Here is a 21,277-nt window from a genome sequence, read left to right as displayed (position 1 = left end):
ATGAAGTTTAGCCTAGTCCATAACATAATTTAAAAATATTTTGAGATTTTTAGAATTTCATGGTTTATATTTCTAGTGGAAGTTGATTACTTTGCACTGAGGACATGATAAAACTGAACGCATGTATCAATAAAAAGAAAATATATATATATATTTTTAATGTCTATTATCTCTGATTAAGTGATAAAGTAGACCTAATATGTATAATTTAAGCAATTTCTTATAAATATGTGACTATTTTAGAGAAAATATGAGTAAGTAAATCATAGAGACAGAAAAGTCACTGTATAACAGGAATAAGGTTAAAATACAAGGGTTAAAAAAGCCACTTGTTGGATTAAAACAAGAGAGAGAGCTACTTTCAGTAAGCCTGCCTGTCATAACATCAATTAACACACAAATCTAGCTTTATATGAAGGGAGGGGTTGATGTTTGGGAACAGACTAGTGTTACTAGATCAATGAGCGTTACAAAACGGATTGCTTGTATAGAATGAGCGTTACAAACACACGTTTACGCACAACAGGCCACATGAACACGTGAAATGCTGTCTAACCTGTCAGAAATGTGAATGGATTCGATGAGAGAGAGAGAGAGAGTGATGTTTCCTTTAAAGCAGCTCTCAATGACTAGTGTATCGGTGCGTTGTCGCCATCTTCTGCCAGTTCTGTTACCGACCTCACCGGAGCATCACATCAGACCGCCGGTGGGCGAGTCCCGGGTGTGTCTGTCTGCCTGCCTGCCTGTGTCCAGGAGAGCACGCTAACAACACCGAGTGGGGAGGGAAATAAAATGCTGGGGAATCGAAAGCCGTGACATCTTCATCACTAGACACTTGTTGTTGTTTTTTTTTTTTTTGCTTTTGGAGGAGGACTGAAGCATGAAGAAACATCACAGCCCCGCGAAGGGACCACTGGAAGTCACCGTACCAGACACCGAGGCGACCATACAACAGCTCAACAAGCTGCTGTCCAACGGCAGCGGTTTCTACAGTCTCCCAGCACAACATTTCAACGAGGTCTTTCCCAAGATTTACATCGGCAATGCGTAAGTTAAGCGATCTTATGGAGACTTGCGTCCTTCTGATGGCAGGAAAACACTGACAGGTAGCTGCTTTCAAATGCTGGATAAATGTGTTGATTGTGGCACTGTATAACGGATAGGTAAATAAACCCTGTCAGTGAATATTGACTGAATCTTTTACAGTGTCCAGGTGCAAAACAACAAACCTGTGAATGGAGCATGTCAGCTCTCCGCCTACGAGAACAATCACGAAGCCACATGAGATTTTTCTAACGTTTAAACAGTGAGTCAGTTTGAGTCAGACTGCAAGAGAAGCTGTTTTTCTCCACGACCGTCCTCTATCGGTACCATCTCGCTATATCTCTGAGATCACTGGTTACAAAATCGCTTCAGTTCGACCTCAGTCACGTGTTTCTTTGTATTAAACCGTTTCTATTACACATTAATTGCATATTTCCTCTATCAAACAAAGAGAAGACGACCTCAAGGGGGTTTAACCAGTCATTTGTTTTCACGATTCGCTGATTAAAATCCCTGTCGATTCAATAGCGCCGTTCTTAAAATATGACTTTTAAATCATGTGCTAAAAAAATATGCATTTGTGTAATTGTGACTCAAATGTTTACTCAGAATCCTTTGTTTACAATTTCCCAGTGTGACAAGTCCGCTGTCTTCACTATTTAATCCAAAAGTCTATAAAGGCAGTCAGATTACATTAGCCTACTTATTTTCATGTTTCAAAATTTGCATCAGGTTAATGATTACATAGCTAGTTAGTGATTTGTTCCTGGAATAGCCTACAATTTTAACATATAAACTGTTTTTGGTGCAGTAAAATTAAATAAGTGAAAACAGTAAATACAATTCTCAGAGATGGTTTGCAAAAACTTGATCAAAGATACTGAGAAACAAAATCTGTCATCGTGACAACAGTTTGATTAGTTCTCTAAAATATTTGTTTCCCAGGTAGTTTGTGGCTAATATGAATGATAAAAAGGAGAAATGTTTTTGTTTTAATTGCAATAGACCAATATACTAGAAAGGTTCATAAACTGTTCAATATTTGGCCATTTTGAGATTATCAACATTAGTTAATATTCATGCCTGATTGACAGATCAACAGTAGTATTATCTCCCATTGTGTTATTTCAAACATGCTGTTGAGTGGATAATGCACAATTTTGTTTTTCAAATATTTTAAGCAGATATCAAGTAAATATTCTGTTTAAAGTATTAAATTTCAGAGTATAATGTTTATTTCTATAAAGAAACTCTATCTGTTGACAACGAATTGTTGGTGCATTGTTTCATGCTGTAATTTTCATTTCTGGAACTTAAGCAGCAAATCTCCCTCTACTTTCATAAACACACCAGTTGGAGATAGATTATATATATATATATATATATATATATATATATATATGAGTGACTGTTCCCTGGTATCACTTATTTCTTTAATAAATCAGCTCACATAAGCATCATTATTGGATAACTATAGAACAAGCACATTATCTCTTTGTAACAACAAATCAATTTGAGCATAAAACCACAGCCGGATGTGCCTGGCTTAGTCTGTGCTACTAAGAGCAGCAGGAATTTAGTAGATATTGACTAAACATTTTCACTGAGTTGCTAATGTCTGTATCTGCCCTGTATGTAGTTTCCAGATGTATTTATATTCAATTCTAATATGATAAGAGATAGATAGATAGATAGATAGATTTAAACAAAAACAATTTATATACTAGTACACCTTGCACACCAAAGTTTTTTTTTTTTTTTTTTTTACATTTTTTTTATTTTATACACAATATGCACAGTATGCACAAAAGAGTACTTACTGCACTTGTATTATATTGCACAAAGGATTATATTAGGACTGATATTGCAAAATAATTATGTTTGAAATGAGATGATCCCATCCATAATTACCATCTAGATAAGATTGAATGTCCACATTGTGTTCAGCATGCACTGCACAGTTTTGTTTGTTCATATTCTTGCCAATACTACAGAGCACATTAATAAACTAAGTGCAGATATAAGAGCGTGCCAAACCTTTGGGATTATAATTCAGTTATGACTGTAGGATATGATCTAAATGATACTGTCTTTAGTAATACAAAGTCATTATGATTATACATAAAAGATAAAATCCTAGAATTTTGCTAGTACTTGATTTGGACCATTTACCGTATGTAAAGGTGCAGTATGGGGCAATGGGCCACTTTCTTCGTAGCACACCTCTCTTTGTAAGACTTACATTAATAATGCATGTGAAGGGACTGCAGTGAACAGAGTGCAGGACAGGTGAACAAGATGCAAAGCAAACACTTTCTCTCTCTGTCTCACTCACTCTCTCTCTCATGCACATGCATACATACACAAACACAGGGAGAAATATGACCACAATCTGCAAGGGCTCCATATAGACAGGATCTCACTGGGGGAGAGTTTGAATTATGGGTGTTGGGCGGTGCATCCGAGTCCATCACTTCATCACCACTGAAGAGCCTGCGCTGCTGGCAGAAACAGAGACTGATGGGCTGCTACATCCTCCAGTTATAAACCAAAAGGCCTGGAGACTTGATCTTTATTTAGGGGGTTCTTTTGAAACTGTGTAAATACAGTGTCTGTGAAAATAACGTATTATAATTGTATTAGGTTATATATATATATATATATATATATATATTACCCCATATGTGCAGTCTTTCATCTACTGCATTCTCACAAGGGATGGCGCTGAGGAGCGGACTAGAGAGACATAAAGAGGCTGGATTTTTAGGAGACAAAGATGAGAGTTCCAGGTGTTCAAGCAAAATAGAGACAAAGCAACTACATGACAGAGCATTCTGCTCATCTCTTTTCTCATCTCTTGTTTTCTCTCTCTGTGGAGTCAAGAGTCCTATTTTGGGCACTACGCTGGAAGCCTATGGCTCTTTGTATGCCTCTGGGCAGCAGCCAAGATCTCCTTGGTGTGTCTGTTCTGGTTTAGAACACTGCTCTCCCCAGGGACCCTCTGACATAGGCCGACATCTCTGCCAACTAAAAACAGCTCCACAATTCACTCCAATCAATCTCAGACACAGCAGACCGATCCATAACTGAGGCTTCTGGGTGGGGTTGGCAGGGTCTTGGGTTTACTGGAACTACAAACCCTTATTGTATAACTGTTTATCAAGAATGTTTAATGCATTTGCGACAAACAATGGCAATCGGCGCGCTCTCGGGTTATGTAACTGTTTTATCAAGAATTAATGATTACAAGGTATTCAGCTGTGAGAGAAAAGAACACAGTCATCAATTTTTAATATACCTTAAGAAATTTATTTGGGAATAATGCTGACTCCATCTGAAATCTGATGGGAAAGCCTAAATATTTTCTGTGAATTCATATGATGTGAATTGTTAAAAAAAATAGAAAATAATTACGAATTGCCTTGAGATTTGAGTTTGAGATTTCTTTCTGCCAAAAATAAATGCTGACAATTTCCATGACACCGTTTACCATGCTTTTTGTTTTTAATTATCACTGTATGTGCGAACAGGTCTTCATTGAAAATGAACAACTTCAGGTTGATTTGTTAGATCACTGTCAGCAAACACCAATTGAGACAGGGTTGTAGTTGAGACCAGCTCATTTGAGACCAGAAGAGGGTCGAGTTCAGGTTAAAGGGATAGTTCACCCAAAAATGAAAATTCTGTCATTAATTACTCACCCTAATGTCTTTCCAAACCCTTAAGACCTTTGTTCATCTTCTGAACATAAATGAAGATATTTTTGATGGAATCTGAGAGCTCTCTGATGCTCCATAGACAGCAAGGATATTACCACGATCAATGCACAGAAACATAGCAAGGACATCAGTAAAATAGTCCACGTGACATCAGGGGTTCAACCGTAATTTTATGAAGCTACGAGATTACTTTTTGTGTGCAAAGAAAACAATAATAACATAATTTATTCAGCAATTCTTCTCCCCGAGTTACCGTCTTCTGCCATGCATGCGCTGGCTACTGAACGTAAACACCGCTGATTACGTTGATTACATTCTGGGGTACTCTCCAAAATGGCGGAAGACGGTAACTCGGGGAGAAGGATTGTTGAATAAATTATGTTATTATTGTTTTCTTTGCGCACAAAAAGTATTCTCATAGCTTCGTAAAATTACGGTTGAACCCCTGATGTTACATAGACTATTGTACCGATGTCCTTGCTACATTTCTGTGCGTTAATCGTGGTAATATCCTTGCTGTCTATGGAGTCAGAGAGCTCTCAGATTCCATCAAAAATATCCTAATTTTTGTTTCCGAAGAAGAACAAAGGTTTTGCGGGTTTGGAATGACATGAGGGTGAGTAATTAATGACAGAATTTAAATTTTTGGGTGAACTAACCCTTTAAAGTGGCCCTATTATGGATTTTTGAAAATGACCTTTCATGCAGTGTGTAACACAGCTCTAAGTGAATGAGAACTTCCTGCAAAGTTTTAAATCTGAAAGTGCACTGTGTATAAAGTTATTGTCTCTCAAAAGAAAGAGTCGACTCTGAATCATTGAAAGGAGTGGTTAAAACGAATCCCAAGCCGTTTCATGTTGATGTCAACATGAAACCTTAGCATATTGCCTGCCCACTTGTTGGTCTGAATGAAAATGCAAATTAATTTTTTGCCACTAGGTTTTTGGAGCGGTAAAAATAGCTGTTTCCTTTGGTCCAAATGCTTTCCTCTTTTATATATCACACACAAGTTCGGTGAGAGAGAACAAAGTCTCAACAGTTGTGGAACTCCAGTAAGTAAGGCTGTCAATTGGCTATTTTATTCACTTAAACATCAGATGAAGTGATTATTTTCTCTTTGCGAGAGCAGCGTGTTTCTGAGAGCGCGCGTCAGGTTTTGTGCGAGGGCAAAGAAAATCCGCGTGCAAGGGAAGATATTCGCGCTCGCGCATTATAAGCTTTCGCGCTACAATAATGGCTCTTGACATTTGTCATTAAGATAACGCCTTAGTCTCCCTGCTACACTAATAGTAGTAGCTTTCCTCTGTGTATACATAGACTTACAAGTACAATTTTAGTTGTATTATTTACAACTAAGATGAAAATTGAGCCCCTGCCTACAACACTGCCTTTAAGGGACAGTTATGAAAATCTTGTCATCATCTACTCAAATTTAAGTTGTTCCAAGCCTGTAGGAGTTTCTTCCTTCTGTTGAACATGAAAGAAGATATTTTGAAAAATGTTGGTAATCAAACAGTTGATGGTAGCTAAATGGATTGGAACAAGTGGAGGGTGAGTAAATGATGACAGAATATTTGGGTGAACTATCGCTTTAAGTTAACACAAATTTGGTTTGTTTGGTTCAGGTGAATCTCACACGTGCTCTGCTTCTGCTCCCAAGGTTTGTGGCCCAGAATGTGATGCGTCTGCAGCGGCTGGGTGTGACACACATACTGAATGTCGCAGAGGGAAACTCTTTCATGCACGTGAACACCAACGCAGAGTTCTACGCAGGAACTGGGATCACGTACCATGGCATACAGGCCAATGACACTGAGCAGTTCAACATCAGTGCCTTCTTTGAGGAAGCAGCAGACTTCATCGATAAGGCTCTGGCACACGGAAAAGGTCAGCTGCTCGTGCGTCTTCTCTTTTTGTAAATGCTTTTGTTTCTTATCAAATACCCACTTTAGACCTACATAAACTGATTGTCAAGAAAACATTTTCCATTCACTGACAACACTATCCCAAGATATTACAGAAATCTTGTTCAGTCCATTTGACACAGATTCTTTATAATTCATGAAGTATGAAGCCAGCGATGTCTTTGCGGAGTTAGAATACAAAGTATTCTGTGGCGTTCATAACTTGACCTTTCTTTAACAAGCCAAGTTTCTTATTTTTCCCTTATGCCAGCTTTCTTTTTTCATCACTTTGTTTTAATGCTTAGCTTGCACAAACAACAAACAAAAGTCAGGACAGAAAACAATGAAAGGAAAAAAATCCAGTGGATTTATTGAATTGTTACTGTATATGTATCCACGGACAATAATGTATCCCAAAGTGGATCTGGTAGTCCCTACACACAGATTTTATCCCTAGATATCTCACACCAGTCGTTTTAATTGGTGCATTTAAACCCATCTTTTATGGCATGGATTTTATGCCATCTCTAACACAGAGGAGCAATTATAAAGCATCTTAATTGCAAGTCATCTTGGCAGCAGGAGCCCAGTAAGCGGTAAATCAGACGCCAAGCTTGGGTCGAGGGAGGACACTAATCTTTTCACTGAGAGCTTAAGCTGAAACAAAACCTCTAGAATATATGCTGCCACTTCGTAGCCCCGGCTGAGCTCAGCTGTGACATTTGCGACAGCCGTGCTTACAGTGGGCTTGATGTCATCTGGCGAATTTGCTGGTTGAATCACAATGAGCAGTGGGAGGGATGAAGGTCTGAGTGCTCCCGCTGCCTCTGAGTCACACTGAATCTATTTTAAAAATATGCTCTGCATAGGGGTGGGTCTCGATGGCTGATTTGTTGTCTAGTTTTAGATTTGTTCTTGTTTTAAGTTTACTGTAGGTCTAGCAACAGTGCATTCCTTGATGTGATATTCAGTTATGTGAGCACGTAAAAAATCTGTATTCTTGCTTTACCCATATATACTACAGTGAACCTAAAATAATTATTTTGAGTAGTTGGTTTGGATTTTGTGGGGTTTCAGGTTTACATCATCCATTACATATCATCCTTGATGTCAAAAAGTGACAACAAAAAACTCTGCACGTGAGGTGCAATTTTATATTTCAAACACAGATGGTGATAGAGTGGCCAAAGTTCAGAGAGCCGTCATCCTTAGGTGCCATTCACGCAGAACTGAAGTTTTTGTGCTTAAAGGGTTTGTTCATCCAAAAATGAAATTTCTGACATTAATTCTGCATCAGAACGCCGGCTCCTGCATCAGCATTGTAGAATTAAGTTGTTATTTTTGTTTCTTTGCGCAAAAGAAAGCTTCATAACATTACAGTTGAACCAATAATGTCACATGGACTATTTTAACAATATCCTTACTACCTTTCTGGGCCTTGAACCTGGTAGTTTTGTTGCTGTCTGTGCAGGGTCAGAAACCTCTCGGATTTCATCAGAAATATCGTAATTTGTGTTCCGAAGATGAACGACTGACTTACGGGTTTGGAACAACAAGTTGAGTAATTAATGACAGAACTTCAAAAGATTTCAGACTGAAGTGCGATGGTAAAATGCATCTGTCTAGTGCATGTTTACATGGAAAAAACAATGGAAAAACAGTGCAGTGGAATAAAAAATTGTTTTATTCCTTATGCAATTTAATGAATGTGTCTGGCCAATGCAAAACGGCTCTTGCACCGTGAGGTTTCACAACAGGATGGCGTATCAAATTAAAATGGTTAAATGTTCGAAAATGTTCAAAGATCCATCTGTACTGATCCATTTCATTGTATTCTGCACAGATGTTTTTGAATACAAAACACATCCTTTGTGAACATCCACAATTATACAGGACATCCTTAATGTTTTAAGAAACCAACTAGCCAGCTGATTTGAAAAATACGGAGTGTCTATTTATATTTATTGCAAATAACCCACCTTGTTGGCAGAAGCAATTTACACTAACTCTGGCCACCAATGTGTGATTGGGATAATCAACACTACAAAAGATGATCGTCTAATAATAGCTCCAGTGGCATAGATGGTAAAGCATGTGCATTTATTTTCAATAAAAATGAAGGAAATAATCAAAAAGTTGAAAATAAACTATCGGGTAGGTGTAGGGAGGGCTTTAATTTCCCAATAAGGTGGCATCCAATTGTAATTTAAATTAAAATTATAATTTAAACTCAATATGTTATTATTGCATTCTGTTTTATAATGTACTACAGTACTGCGGTGCAGATAATTGCCACTATTTACAATAAGTAGTATATATTGGCAGAAAATCCTGCTATTTTAACATAGTGTAAATAGAATCTATAGCTATTTGCATTTAGTGTAAATAGCATATCGTTAGAAAAATACAGCTATTTTCACTTAGTGTAAATAGAATCCATTGCTATTTGCACAAAGTCACTTAGTGTAAATAGCATTTAATTGTTATTTATTGCTATTGCTATTTTCACTTAGTGTAAATAGCCTTTTTCGCTATTTACACAGTGCAAATAGCCACAAATAGCCACTGCCTTAAAAATATGTAGTTTTGCATAGCCGTAAGCTGTAGATCTGCATTGATCTACAGGGAGCAGAGATTTAAGAATCAATGAAGGTTATCTCCTTGACACATAAACAGCACAAAGACTCATGGGAAAACGTAAGTAAGCGTTAGGAGGAGGCATCAGGTTTCAGATCCTCTGCTGCATCTGCCAAATAAGCACAGCAGAGGCTTGCAAGGTGAATTCCTCCAGGAGAGTAGGCTGGTCAATAGTGAATGTGTTTATGTGTGTGGTTGCATGTTTGGAGGGGAATAGGTCTGAAGGTTGATTTGAGAAAGTTCACAATGAACTGATGTTGCAGCAGAAGCCGCAGTTGTATCCTCAAAGGATGAGATCTTCGGAGGTACTCCAAAACCTGCCTTTTTTAACCGTTATTTCTTATTACTCTTCTAGGAAAGGTGTACGTTCACTGCCGTGAGGGCTACAGCCGTTCGCCCACTATCGTCATCGCTTACCTCATGCTCCGTCACAAGATGGATGTACGAGTTGCAACGGCTACAGTAAGACACAAGAGAGAGATCGGCCCGAATGATGGATTCCTGCGCCAGCTGTGCCAACTCAACGAAAAGCTGGCGAAGGAGGGCAAGTTGAAGACCAAATGATAGAATGTGCTCTACCCCTACATATGTTAACAAATGCAGGCACACGGTCAAACTAGTGTGCATTATTTCCAGTCCAAGTATATTAACAGAATGTATGCATACATCCAGAGCATAAGCATGGAGATATACAAAGTGTATTCAAACACACTCTCACATACACACATACACGAGGTGTTGTCAGTGTCCTGAATAATTACCCCTGCTTCCAGCTGGCTGGTAAAGGGAAATTTACTGGCATATCTGAATAATTAAGGCTGTAGAAAGAGCAAGGGCAGCATTTTATATGTCATCACAACTGTTTTGTTTTTGCATCATTCCCCGTGATAATTAGCTTCCGTTTTTTCACTAGGTACACTTAAAGCATTCCAGTACCCAACTGTTTATATATCTCACAAATTCAACTTTTGGAGCATATTAGCCCAATTGTCATCTGTAAAGTAGAGCACAATCATTCTATGGGTTCCGATCTGCCAGAAATACTGCGATTGCTCATCCCGTTTCTATTTATATGTGGTAGAATATGATATTTAGGTATAAAAAAGCACGTCGAATACACCTTTTAACCCATTTACAGACCTACAGCCAGCTTTTTGATGGCTTTCCAGCATTTTAAATCAGGAGGACAAAACTGTTGTGTACCAGCACACACTCCATTCGCTCACTAAATTAACATTCCACTTTGTACCAAATGGTAGCATACAATCAACAAGATATATCTACAACAAGCCAACCGTATGTTGTAGCTCGGATTCAACAGACGCTACAAACAGGTTCAACCCGGTTCTATGCAGCAGTGATAATGCATCAGCCCCATTAGATCTCTTTACTCTGGAATCACTGTCTCTCACTGCCAAGTCTCATGCCACATTTTGTCCATCACAAGATCACAGTCAGCCTTGACCAGAGAGACACGTCCGATAGATGGAGAGCCTCTGCCATGCCAACTGCCTAATGATGTGCCCTTACACAAGGTTTGTTACCCAGAGGCCCAGTGCCCCTTCATACTGCTAGTTCAGAGATCGCAGGAAGCGTGTCAGTGACATCTGTGGAGTATAGCTCAGATTTTTAAGGGTAGCTGTTGAAATAGATTAGGTTTACTTCGGGCTCAGCTTTGTCCTTAAAACGGAATCACTTTAGCACTGGAATTGACTCATTTTGCTGCACTGCTGGCTTGTTTCAGGTTTTAAAGGGGTCATATCGTATGTATTTTTATCATTTAATTATTTCCCCCGAGGTCCACTTATAATGTTAGTCCAATTAAGCAGGCCGTTATTGCTGCTGTGCCTTTAAGACTTCTATGTAAGCATCCTTTTTGCATGTGAAGGGAGTTACATTGACTAGTAACTGATAGTTGTCTGTATAGTTTATGCTGTCCATCGTTCACTAACAGCATCATTGCAGCAGATTCACAAAAAGGTCTGCATTGAAATGTGCTGTTCAAACCATTCAGATCAGACTTTAACAGCGGAACTTTCCCACATTTTAGAATTCAGTGTTTTGGAATAACAGTATCCTTCCTACTTTCTCTATAGCTTCTTTGGGATTGGTTTGGCTACACCGATGTGTAAATATGGGCGGTTGTATGTTAAAGTATCCAAATTTTTGACGTCAAAAATTTCTGTATGAGACATTTTTGTTGCTTAGCTTCAGTAAATGGTCTTTTTGGACTGGGGAGGAAATTTGTGATTTCTTAAAGTTAACCCAAAAATGAGATTTCTCACAATATGACCTCTTTAAAGGAGAACAAGCATCACTTCATTTGGAATAAGTGCATGCAAAATTTTCAAACACGTAGCTTTTTGAATTAGTCTAATTTCTCTTGTCAAATTTGATTGATCTAATATTAATAGCTCCTGGGCCTCTACATTTATTATTACTGAAGGAAAATACTATAGTACAAATCGTAGGCTAGATTATAACACAAAGCACTACTTATGCCTCTTTTTTATATTTCTATATTCCAGATATATATATATATACTTGTATATACATATTTAGACGTTGACATATATGAATGTATGAACTGTCCATAATATTTGTGTATGACCAGTATCTATTACCAATAGAAATATCTAATATATTGTAGTTAACATCCACTTTATTTTGAAACGCCTTGAATACCATGGCACATTTACACAAAAACACCACGTTTTCTTTCATACACCCAGTTGTTTCCATATTATCCAGTTTTTCTTTTTACTGTGATGGAGAGTGGTGTATTTTGCTTATTTTATCATTTACATTGTATTAGAGGATCAAAGTCTGTTTTCACAGGTAACACAAATTTTAATTTTTTTTGTCTAAGAACATTTAAAATTGACAAATACCTATATGTATGAAAGCATTCAATCTATAAACATTCCTTTAATGTAATCTGGAGACCTAGGCTTTATACAACCTAATCAACTGTAGCTTTTGGAAACCTGTGTGCCGTCACAAAACACGTGAACCAATGAGGATGGTCTGTGCCAATGGCAAGCAATCTATGGGAGTTTATCAGTCATTAAAACTGAACTTCCAGTGCTTTCAGAGATTTTAGCAGCAACTTTTAACCTCAAAAAGCAACAATAACACATTTTGAATACGCATATTTGTAAATTTCAACATAAAGATGTGTTTGCTGGCTCTGTTGGCTGCAAGGCTTCAGAAGATGAAGAAGAACACACCCTTTTCTGAACTGGATCTGTGGAAGGAGAAACACTGCCATCTGCTGTTGATAACCCATGTGGTTTGCACAAACTTGCCTGCTATGTATTGCCTTTTATTCATATGTATCCGATTGTATGTTACACAGTGTATAGAAATTGTAAACAATGTAATTATACAGGGAAGATTAAATGAAAATGGTTGTACCACTATATGGCTTAATGATGTCATTAGTATATAACAATAAATCACAATGCTGCTTGGTCATTTTGTATGTATGTCTCATTATCAATGTGATATTTTTGTTTTTACTTTAATAACACAATCTAAGGTGTCTAAAGTGATGCATTTTTGATGCACTTGCATTTTGTGGCATCGGTGCGAAGTATTGTCTGTGCATTTTTGCTTCATTGTTTTGTCCATGTGTATAAGCACATAGTTGCGTTCATGTGTGCACACACACTTGCTCAAACGCCGCTGACTACATGTAACTCTATATCGTCTATGTGCCGTCTCTAACTCCTGTATGCTTTGTGTTGTTGCTGTAATGTGATATTGTAAATGATTGACCACTTGTTTGTTGTAAAGGACATGGAAACCTCAGCAGTTGCAAATTTGGCAGGAGGGTTTGGCACAATGTTCACACTCTCAAATTATGTTTTGCATTTTGAGTTCGGGAGTTGCTTGATGTGACTAAACAACAGACTTACGGTTTCGTTTTAATCTGACTTAATCAGGAAAGGAATTACAGATTGCTTGAAGTGGAGGTCAAATGAATGCATTCACATGACACAGGCTGTCTAAACATCCCACCTTAAAGCCTTATCCTGAAGATGGATTATATATTTTTGATTCATGTCTTCACTTCACAAAGCAAGGTGTACAGCTTCTACAGACACTTTGTTGAAGTGCACTTGATTAAATCAGTTATTTTTCTTACATTGGAAAATGTTCTTTTGTTTTATGATGTCTGAAAATAAATCGCAAAAATTAAAATGTTGTGCTTTTTTAATTTTTTTATTTACAGTTTTCTTCATTTAGTTAAGTCAGGAGTGTCAAACTCAGTTCCTGGAGGGCCACAGCCCTGCAGAGTTTAGTTCCAACCCTGCTCCAACACATGCCATGTAGCTTTCAAATAAACCTAAATGATTAGATTAGCTGGATCAGGTATGTTTTAATTAGGATTGCATCTAAACTCTGCAGGGCTTCGGCCCTCTAGGAACTGAGTTTGACACCCCTGAGTTAAGTGAATCCCAACTGGGAGAATGCATTGTTAAACCTATAAAACTGAAATTACAAATCATTATAAAAATATTAGGGTGAATATAAGGGTGATATAAAAAGTTACGGTGCTAAAAAATATTATTGTCAATTTGTGTGAGTGTGTGTGTGTGTATATATATATATATACACACACTACTGTTCAAAGGTTTGGGATCTGTAAGATTTTACATTTTTTTTTAAAGTCACTTATGCTCATCAAGGCTGCATGTATTTGAACAAAAATACAGCAAAAACAATAATATTGTGAAATATTAATCAAATTAAAATAACAGTTTTCTGTTTTAATATACTTTAAAACAGAATTTATTCCTGTAGTGGCAAAGCTGTCATCCATTACTACAGTCTTCAGTGTCACATGATCCTTCAGAAATCATTCTAATATGCTGATTTATTACCAAAACTGGAAAAAGTTGTGCTGCTTAATTTTTTATTTTTATGGAAACTGTGCTACTTTTTTTCAGGATTCTTTATTAAAAAGAACAAAATTGATTCAAAATATAAATCTTTAGTGACAGTATACACTACCGTTCAAAAGCTTGGGTTTAGTATGTTTTTTTTTTTTTTTTTTAGGTATATGTTAAATATATGTTTGAGTCATATGTTAAATTGATTAAAAAAAATAATAGTAAAGATGTACATTGCCACGCGCACACACACACACACACACACACACACACACACAATGATTTAAAAAAGTGTGACATCAAACAGTTCCCTCAACCTTACTAACACATTTTTTTCTCCCTTTTTTTTTCTTGTATTGTCTTTTCAAACTCCAAAGCCAGAAAAAATACAACTTTAATATTGCATTTCATTGTTTCATATTACTCATATTGCTCAATGCAATAATAAATTATTTTTGCATTTCCTCCTAGAGCATGAGAGCGACTCATTTCTCATGTACATGGGTAGTTTGCATGACAATACCCTATTAGTTCTCCTTGTGTTTTGCAAGCAGTCCGTGTCTGTGGGCCTCTGCGGTCTTTGATTACAACAGAATGGGGCACATGAAAAAGCGCTCACAACAGGTCCTAATTACTCCTGTTAGGTAACAGAGATAAGTAGGGTAACGTTCAGCTGTGAACAGACTTTAATGCAACATTTGAATTGCCTCAGCAAATCTACAAAGACTGAGCAAATGAATGACTTCACTACATCCGCAACTAGATTTAATGTGCATGGCATCATGTTTTACTGCGTGCTATATATTTGTTGAAGAGATCATTATAAAATATGAGTGCAGGGTTAAGGTTTTGGGTCAGCACGTGTGAATATTTATACATTTATGGAAGTGCAGTATGTTTATAATTTATGCACTAAGTTTATTCATAAATTAGAAACATATCTGAAAGATGCTTTATGGTAAGAATTTACAGTCTGTCTCCAACAGATGGAGACAAACGCTTCCATAAATCTGTCTCCCACTTGGGTCTTGTGCTCCTTGTACCATGACTTGCACACTAACATAATACTTTCTTTTGACACAAATACATACTCATATCCAACACTCCGTCACAGAACCACAAAGGACAATTTTAAATGCGAATGGTCTTTGAGGTCCTTTAGCATTTGTTCTGTGCACCTGGGATGACCGGCTCAGACTTCATGTATCCACAAGGATCATTGAAAACACTCAAATCAATTGGTCTGAAACTAGGGCCGATCTTTTTCCATGACCATGTGCACACAGCAATTACCCGAGCCCAGCTGTGGGGTCCTCTGAGAGAGCTGTCCAGGGGCTCCTCCCTGTCACACTCTCAAACCATGCAGGACCACAGAGCTGGGATGTTCCACAGTGGTGGCCAAAATGATCAGAACACTAATATTTTCGCCAGCTAAAAAAATGGTTTTAAGTCAGTTATTTCTATCTTTTGCTGTAGTGTGTACATTTCCAAATATTTATTTAGCCATTAATTATAATAATCCAGTGAGATTTTTGTTTGCACAAGGAGTCTGACAACAGCCAGTGCTCCACACAGAGATCTGATCTCATCGTCATCCAGTCTGTCTGGAATGACATGAAGAAACAGAACAAACCGAGACAGACTAAATCCAGAAGAACTGTGGCAACGTCTCCAAGATGCCTCAAGAAACCCACCTGCAGCGCTACAGTACTGTTAAAAGTTTTAGGCACTTGTAAAAATGCTGTAAAATGAGGATGCTGTCAAAACTAATGTCATAAATAGATTTTCTTTATCAATTAACTTCTATAAACTAAATTAAATCAACACTTGGTGTGACCAGCCTTTACGTTTAAAGCAGCTTTTGCTCTAGGTGCACTTGCGCATAGTTTTTCAGGTAGCTTTGCAGGTATAGGTTTCTTGAAGCATCGGCAACAGCTATCGGTGCCAAGTGCCAACAATTATTATTATTATTATTATTTAAATGAAAATAATTCAATTATTTCTTTAAGGTCATGCATGCATGCATGCATATATATATATATATATATATATGTATATATATATATATATAATACAGTATATATACAGTGGGGCAAAAAAGTATTTAGTCAGCCACCAATTGTGCAAGTTCTCCCACTTAAAAAGATGAGAGAGGCCTGTAATTTTCATCATAGGTATACCTCAGCTATGAGAGACAAAATGAGAAAAAAAAAAATCCAGAAAAACATTGTAGGATTTTTAAAGAATTAATTGGTAAATTCCTCAGTAAAATAAGTATTTGGTCACCTACAAACAAGCAAGATTTCTGGCTCTCACAGACCTGTAACTTCTTCTTTAAGAGGCTCCTCTGTCCTCCACTCGTTACCTGTATTTATGGCATCTGTTTGAACTTGTTATCAGTATAAAAGACACCTGTCCACAACCTCAAACAGTCCAACTCCAAACTCCACCATGGCCAAGACCAAAGAGCTGTCAAAGGACACCAGAAACAAAATTGTAGACCTGCACCAGGCTGGGAAGACTGAATCTGCAATAGGTAAGCAGCTTGGTGTGAAGAAATCAACTGTGGGAGCAATTATTAGAAAATGGAAGACATACAAGACCACTGATAATCTCCCTCGATCTGGGGCTCCACGCAAGATCTCACCCGTGGGGTCAAAATGATCACAAGAACTGTGAGCAAAAATCCCAGAACCACGGGGGACCTAGTGAATGACCTGCAGAGAGCTGGGACCAAAGTAACAAAGGCTACCATCAGTAACACACTGCGCCAGGGACTCAAATCCTGCAGTGCCAGGCGTGTCCCCTGCTTAAGCCAGTACATGTCCGGCCCGTCTGAAGTTTGCTAGAGAGCATTTGGATGATCCAGAAGAGGATTGGGAGAATGTCATATGGTCAGATGAAACCAAAATAGAACTTTTGGTAAAAACTCAACTTGTCGTGTTTGGAGGAGAAAGAATGCTGAGTTGCATCCAAAGAACACCATACCTACTGTGAAGCATGGGGTGGAAACATCATGCTTTGGGGCTGTTTTTCTGCAAAGGGACCAGGACGACTGATCCGTGTAAGCGAAAGAATGAATGGGGCCATGTATCGTGAGATTTTGGTGAAAACCTCCTTCCATCAGCAAGGGCATTGAAGATGAAACGTGGCTGGGTCTTTCAGCATGACAATGATCCCAAACACACCGCCTGGCAGCGAAGGAGTGGCTTCGTGAAGCATTTCAAGGTCCTGGAGTGGCCTAGCCAGTCTCCAGATCTCAACCCCATCGAAAATCTTTGGAGTCCGTGTTGCCCAGCGACAGCCCCAAAACATTACTGCTCTAGAGGAGATCTGCATGGAGGAATGGGCCAAAATACCAGCAACAGTGTGTGAAAACCTTGTGAAGACTTACAGAAAACGTTTGACCTCTGTCATTGCCAACAAAGGGTATATAACAAAGTATTGAGATGAAATTTTGTTATTGACCAAATACTTATTTTCCACCATAATTTGCAAATAAATTCTTTAAAAATCCTACAATGTGATTATCTGGATTTTTTTCTCATTTTGTCTCTCATAGTTGAGGTATACCTATGATGAAAATTACAGGCCTCTCTCATCTTTTTAAGTGGGAGAACTTGCACAATTGGTGGCTGACAAAAACTTTTTGCCCACTGTATATATATATATATATATATATATATATATATATATTATATAATATATATGCATGCATGCATGCATGCATGACCTTGAAGAAATAATTTAATTATTTTCATTTAAATGTAATATTTATATTTTTAATGAAATATAATATTTACATTTATCTTTGATATTTAAATCGAATTAAAATAAAATTCTGTATACAACTTTCATTACAACATTTCATGTATTTATATTCTCTTAATATATACAAGCTTTCGTTTTTGAAGCGTTTGATCAGAATGATTAAAATTAGAATTTTTGGATGAACTAATTCTTTAAGGTCATGCATGATGTGTTTGTATGAATATGTTGAATTAATACATAATTTATTGTTTTACATTTTTACAAATATTGCAGGGCAGAATTTGTAATAATGAAAACCTTTGAGAATGTTGTTCAGTTGGGCTTGACTAAATTCCAGATAGATAATTTGGCAGAAGAGCTCAATTTTAGTAACAACTAATCTTTTAAAATCTCATTATTAATGGCACTTTCTTGTGAAGGATATCCCCCCTTTTCTTTGTCATCTTCATTAATGACTGGCTTAAATGAAAAGCATATGATGTTTCCCTTTTTCAACTTTTTTTGTCCCATTTCACTGCGCGCTCCCATAATGAAAACTTAAGAAAAAAAGAAACATCTGTGGAGCAGCACTAATTATTGGGAAATATGGGAGAGAACATTCTTGGAATGGATGGGCTTCAGATCCTCTTCCAAGCACTTGTGCCCGCAGTGGTGTTGCTCGTTTCATCTTCCTGCACTCTGCTGTTGTGTCGTTCCTGCAGGGCCTTGCCAAGTGCGTCTGATATCTATTAAAGAACTGTCATGTAAAGAACAGCAGAATATGGCTGCACGGCTCCTAAGGGTCCAAGTCAGATGGCTGGTGAGATACTGGCGGGAGTGTTTGATTTGGAAGCAAATTTGGAAGAGAATTAAAGCTGGATGCACTGTTATTTTTCCCAAGGCAGTGTTTGATTTTAGTTGTGAAATATGCACACGGCACTTGTTCCTAGTCATGTAGAACAACAAATTAGACATATCTAAAGCACAACTTCATTATTGTGGGAGATCAGCCGTAATGCTCTCTAATTAGCCACAGACACAAAAACCACATGAAAAAGGATCTTCATCTGCGTTATTGATGCACAAATGCAGCTAGAGCTAAGATACAAAAGAGAAACACGAGTTAACGAAGAACAGGCTTCACAGTTGACCCTTATTTGCAAGGTCGGGTATTAATCCATTTGCTAGTTTTGGAAGACACTGAAGTCTCGATATGGGTGCCAGAGATCCAAAGTAGCAAAAATCAACCAAAAATATTCATAAAATGTTTTGGAAATGACATCAAACACAATAAGCTCTAAACAGAGTAACACTAAAATGGATTTGTGGCATGTGTTTAGTCTAACACTATGAATTCCTCACACATTTCCTCACAAATAACAATTTGTGCATAAATAAAAAGCTAGGTATGCTGACAACAAAAACGACCTTTTAGAGTGACCTCTGACTTACAGAGAAGAAGGTTGTAACAATATATCAGCAGCACAAAGTAGGATTTACGTACACGTCTGTTGTCTTTGGCAGTCCATGACAAATCGTCAGCATTGACAAAAACAGACGGAAGGAAAGTCCACACTGTGAGGTGTCTGAAACCTGTCCCTTCCCAAAGCAGGTTTATTTTCTCAGCACAGTTTCTTCAGTGTGGGTGGCCAGTGGGAATATCTTTCCTGCTACTCCATCATCAGCTACCTTCACATGACAACCAGTGGCATGACCCTGTTTATTGGTCCTGCTTATAATTAGTCTTTATTGGATTAGATACCAGAGAGCAAGATTATTTTCACATGCTTGTTATCTGGTTTTATTGATCCCATAAAAAAGCAAACTTGTGGAGCTTTTTGAAACATGCTCTTGAAATAACTTCCTTTTTTCCCTCCCTCTCTTAGAACTCAAATAAATTCCTGCATGTTCAGCAGCTGAGCCTTTTTATATGTTCATGGGTAATTAACGCACCTTTCTCGCGCATTCTGGGAAATGACGACGCTCCATCGGAAAAGCACATCATGATCACTGAGTGTTTCCACATACACTCAGAGACACTTTCACTCTGAAAATTGACACCCAGTGAACGAGTGATTCATGTACTATGAAAATGGTTTTCGGCTCTTAAAACGACTTAAGGCACTTTGGCGGTTTTCTGTTGAAGATTACAACGTACTAAATTGTAACATCTTTGTGAAATCAACTGACTTTTTACACTCTCATTACAAATACACTGACAGATATTAATACTCATCAAAATAAGATATTAATACCATCATAATGAGAAAATACATCTTCTGAAAGGCGACATAAGCACACAGGAAACAATAGATTGCCTAAAAATGTAATTTTGCTGAAAAAATCCTCACCCTCAGGGCATCCAAGATGTAGATGCATTTGTTTATTCATCAGAACCTCACCAATGGATCCTCTGCAGTGAATGGGTGCCGTCAGAATGAGAGTCCAAACAGCTGATAAAAACATCACAATAATCCACAAGTAACCTACACAATTGTAATCCATCAATTAACGTCTTGTGAACAGAAATACATTTGCATTAGTAATGAAAAAATCCACATTTAAGATGTTTTATCTTCCATTATATTGCTTTCTCAGTGAAAAAGTCTAATCTGAATCAGGAGAGAAATATGCACCCATCAAACACATTTACAAGTGAAAACAGTCCATACCAGTTCTGAACAAATGCGTCAGTGGATTTTGATGTGAGAGAAATACAGGAGATGGACTTTTTCACTAGAAGAAGCATTACTATGAATAGAGCATTCATATTTGAATGGTTTAATCAATGCCTTAATGATAGACTCATCTACTCAAACTCTTGGATGGCAGGTGGGTGAGCAAATTTTCACTTTTGGGTGAACTATTCCTTCAAGTTCAAACAAACATGGTATCAATAATTACAGAGTGTAAACTACAATGTCAAATCATTAGAGAATTTCAAGACATGTGTTGTTGTTCGGCAAAATCACACTTCCAGTAATCCTGGACCAAATTTGATTAAATAAACAAATTATTACGGAAAATTAGCGATCAGGATTGTAACAAAGTGAATCAGAACAATGACGCACAATATTTCTCAATAAGATTCTCTCATAAATACTAAAGTTGTAGTCTTTCTCACACAAATCCCATTTGTTCATAACCCCATCAGAATTTTTTTCTCTCACCATGCTAGCTGCGACTGCACTGTCAGCCTGTGTGCTTATGTCATAGGAATCATCAATGCATAAATGGACTAAATAATATGCTAGGTGATCAGTGTTTACAAATGCACTTGTGGCAGCACTCTACATCGAGTGGTTACAGAGCGGTTAACACACGG

General features: G+C 37.5%; 2 protein-coding genes across 2 annotated transcripts in view; one reads left to right on the top strand and one right to left on the bottom strand.

The window, feature by feature from the left end:
- Positions 1 to 21,277, bottom strand: part of LOC131550797 (uncharacterized) — a 117,542-nt gene that overhangs the window by 30,678 nt on the left and 65,587 nt on the right. The window lies entirely within an intron of this gene.
- dusp3a (dual specificity phosphatase 3a) lies at positions 380 to 13,596 on the top strand. The gene is made up of 3 exons (XM_058793211.1): positions 380 to 1,047; positions 6,424 to 6,650; positions 9,660 to 13,596. Exons 1-3 carry the CDS (start codon positions 881 to 883, stop codon positions 9,866 to 9,868), a joined length of 603 nt encoding a protein of 200 aa, XP_058649194.1. The 5' UTR covers positions 380 to 880; the 3' UTR covers positions 9,869 to 13,596.

The sequence above is a fragment of the Onychostoma macrolepis genome, chromosome 12 (genome assembly GCF_012432095.1).
Source record: "Onychostoma macrolepis isolate SWU-2019 chromosome 12, ASM1243209v1, whole genome shotgun sequence".
NCBI lineage: Eukaryota > Metazoa > Chordata > Actinopteri > Cypriniformes > Cyprinidae > Onychostoma > Onychostoma macrolepis.
The sequence above is the reverse complement of the archived record's forward strand: the minus strand, read 5'-3'. Positions and strand labels throughout refer to the sequence as shown.

Bases quoted from the DNA above. Each gene is read 5' to 3' on its own strand.
- dusp3a (XM_058793211.1), top strand. From the start codon at position 881: ATGAAGAAACATCACAGCCCCGCGAAGGGACCACTGGAAGTCACCGTA. The intron at 1,048-6,423 runs GTAAGTTAAGCG...TCTGCTCCCAAG, and splicing joins AAGATTTACATCGGCAATGC to GTTTGTGGCCCAGAATGTGA. The intron at 6,651-9,659 runs GTCAGCTGCTCG...TTACTCTTCTAG, and splicing joins GGCTCTGGCACACGGAAAAG to GAAAGGTGTACGTTCACTGC.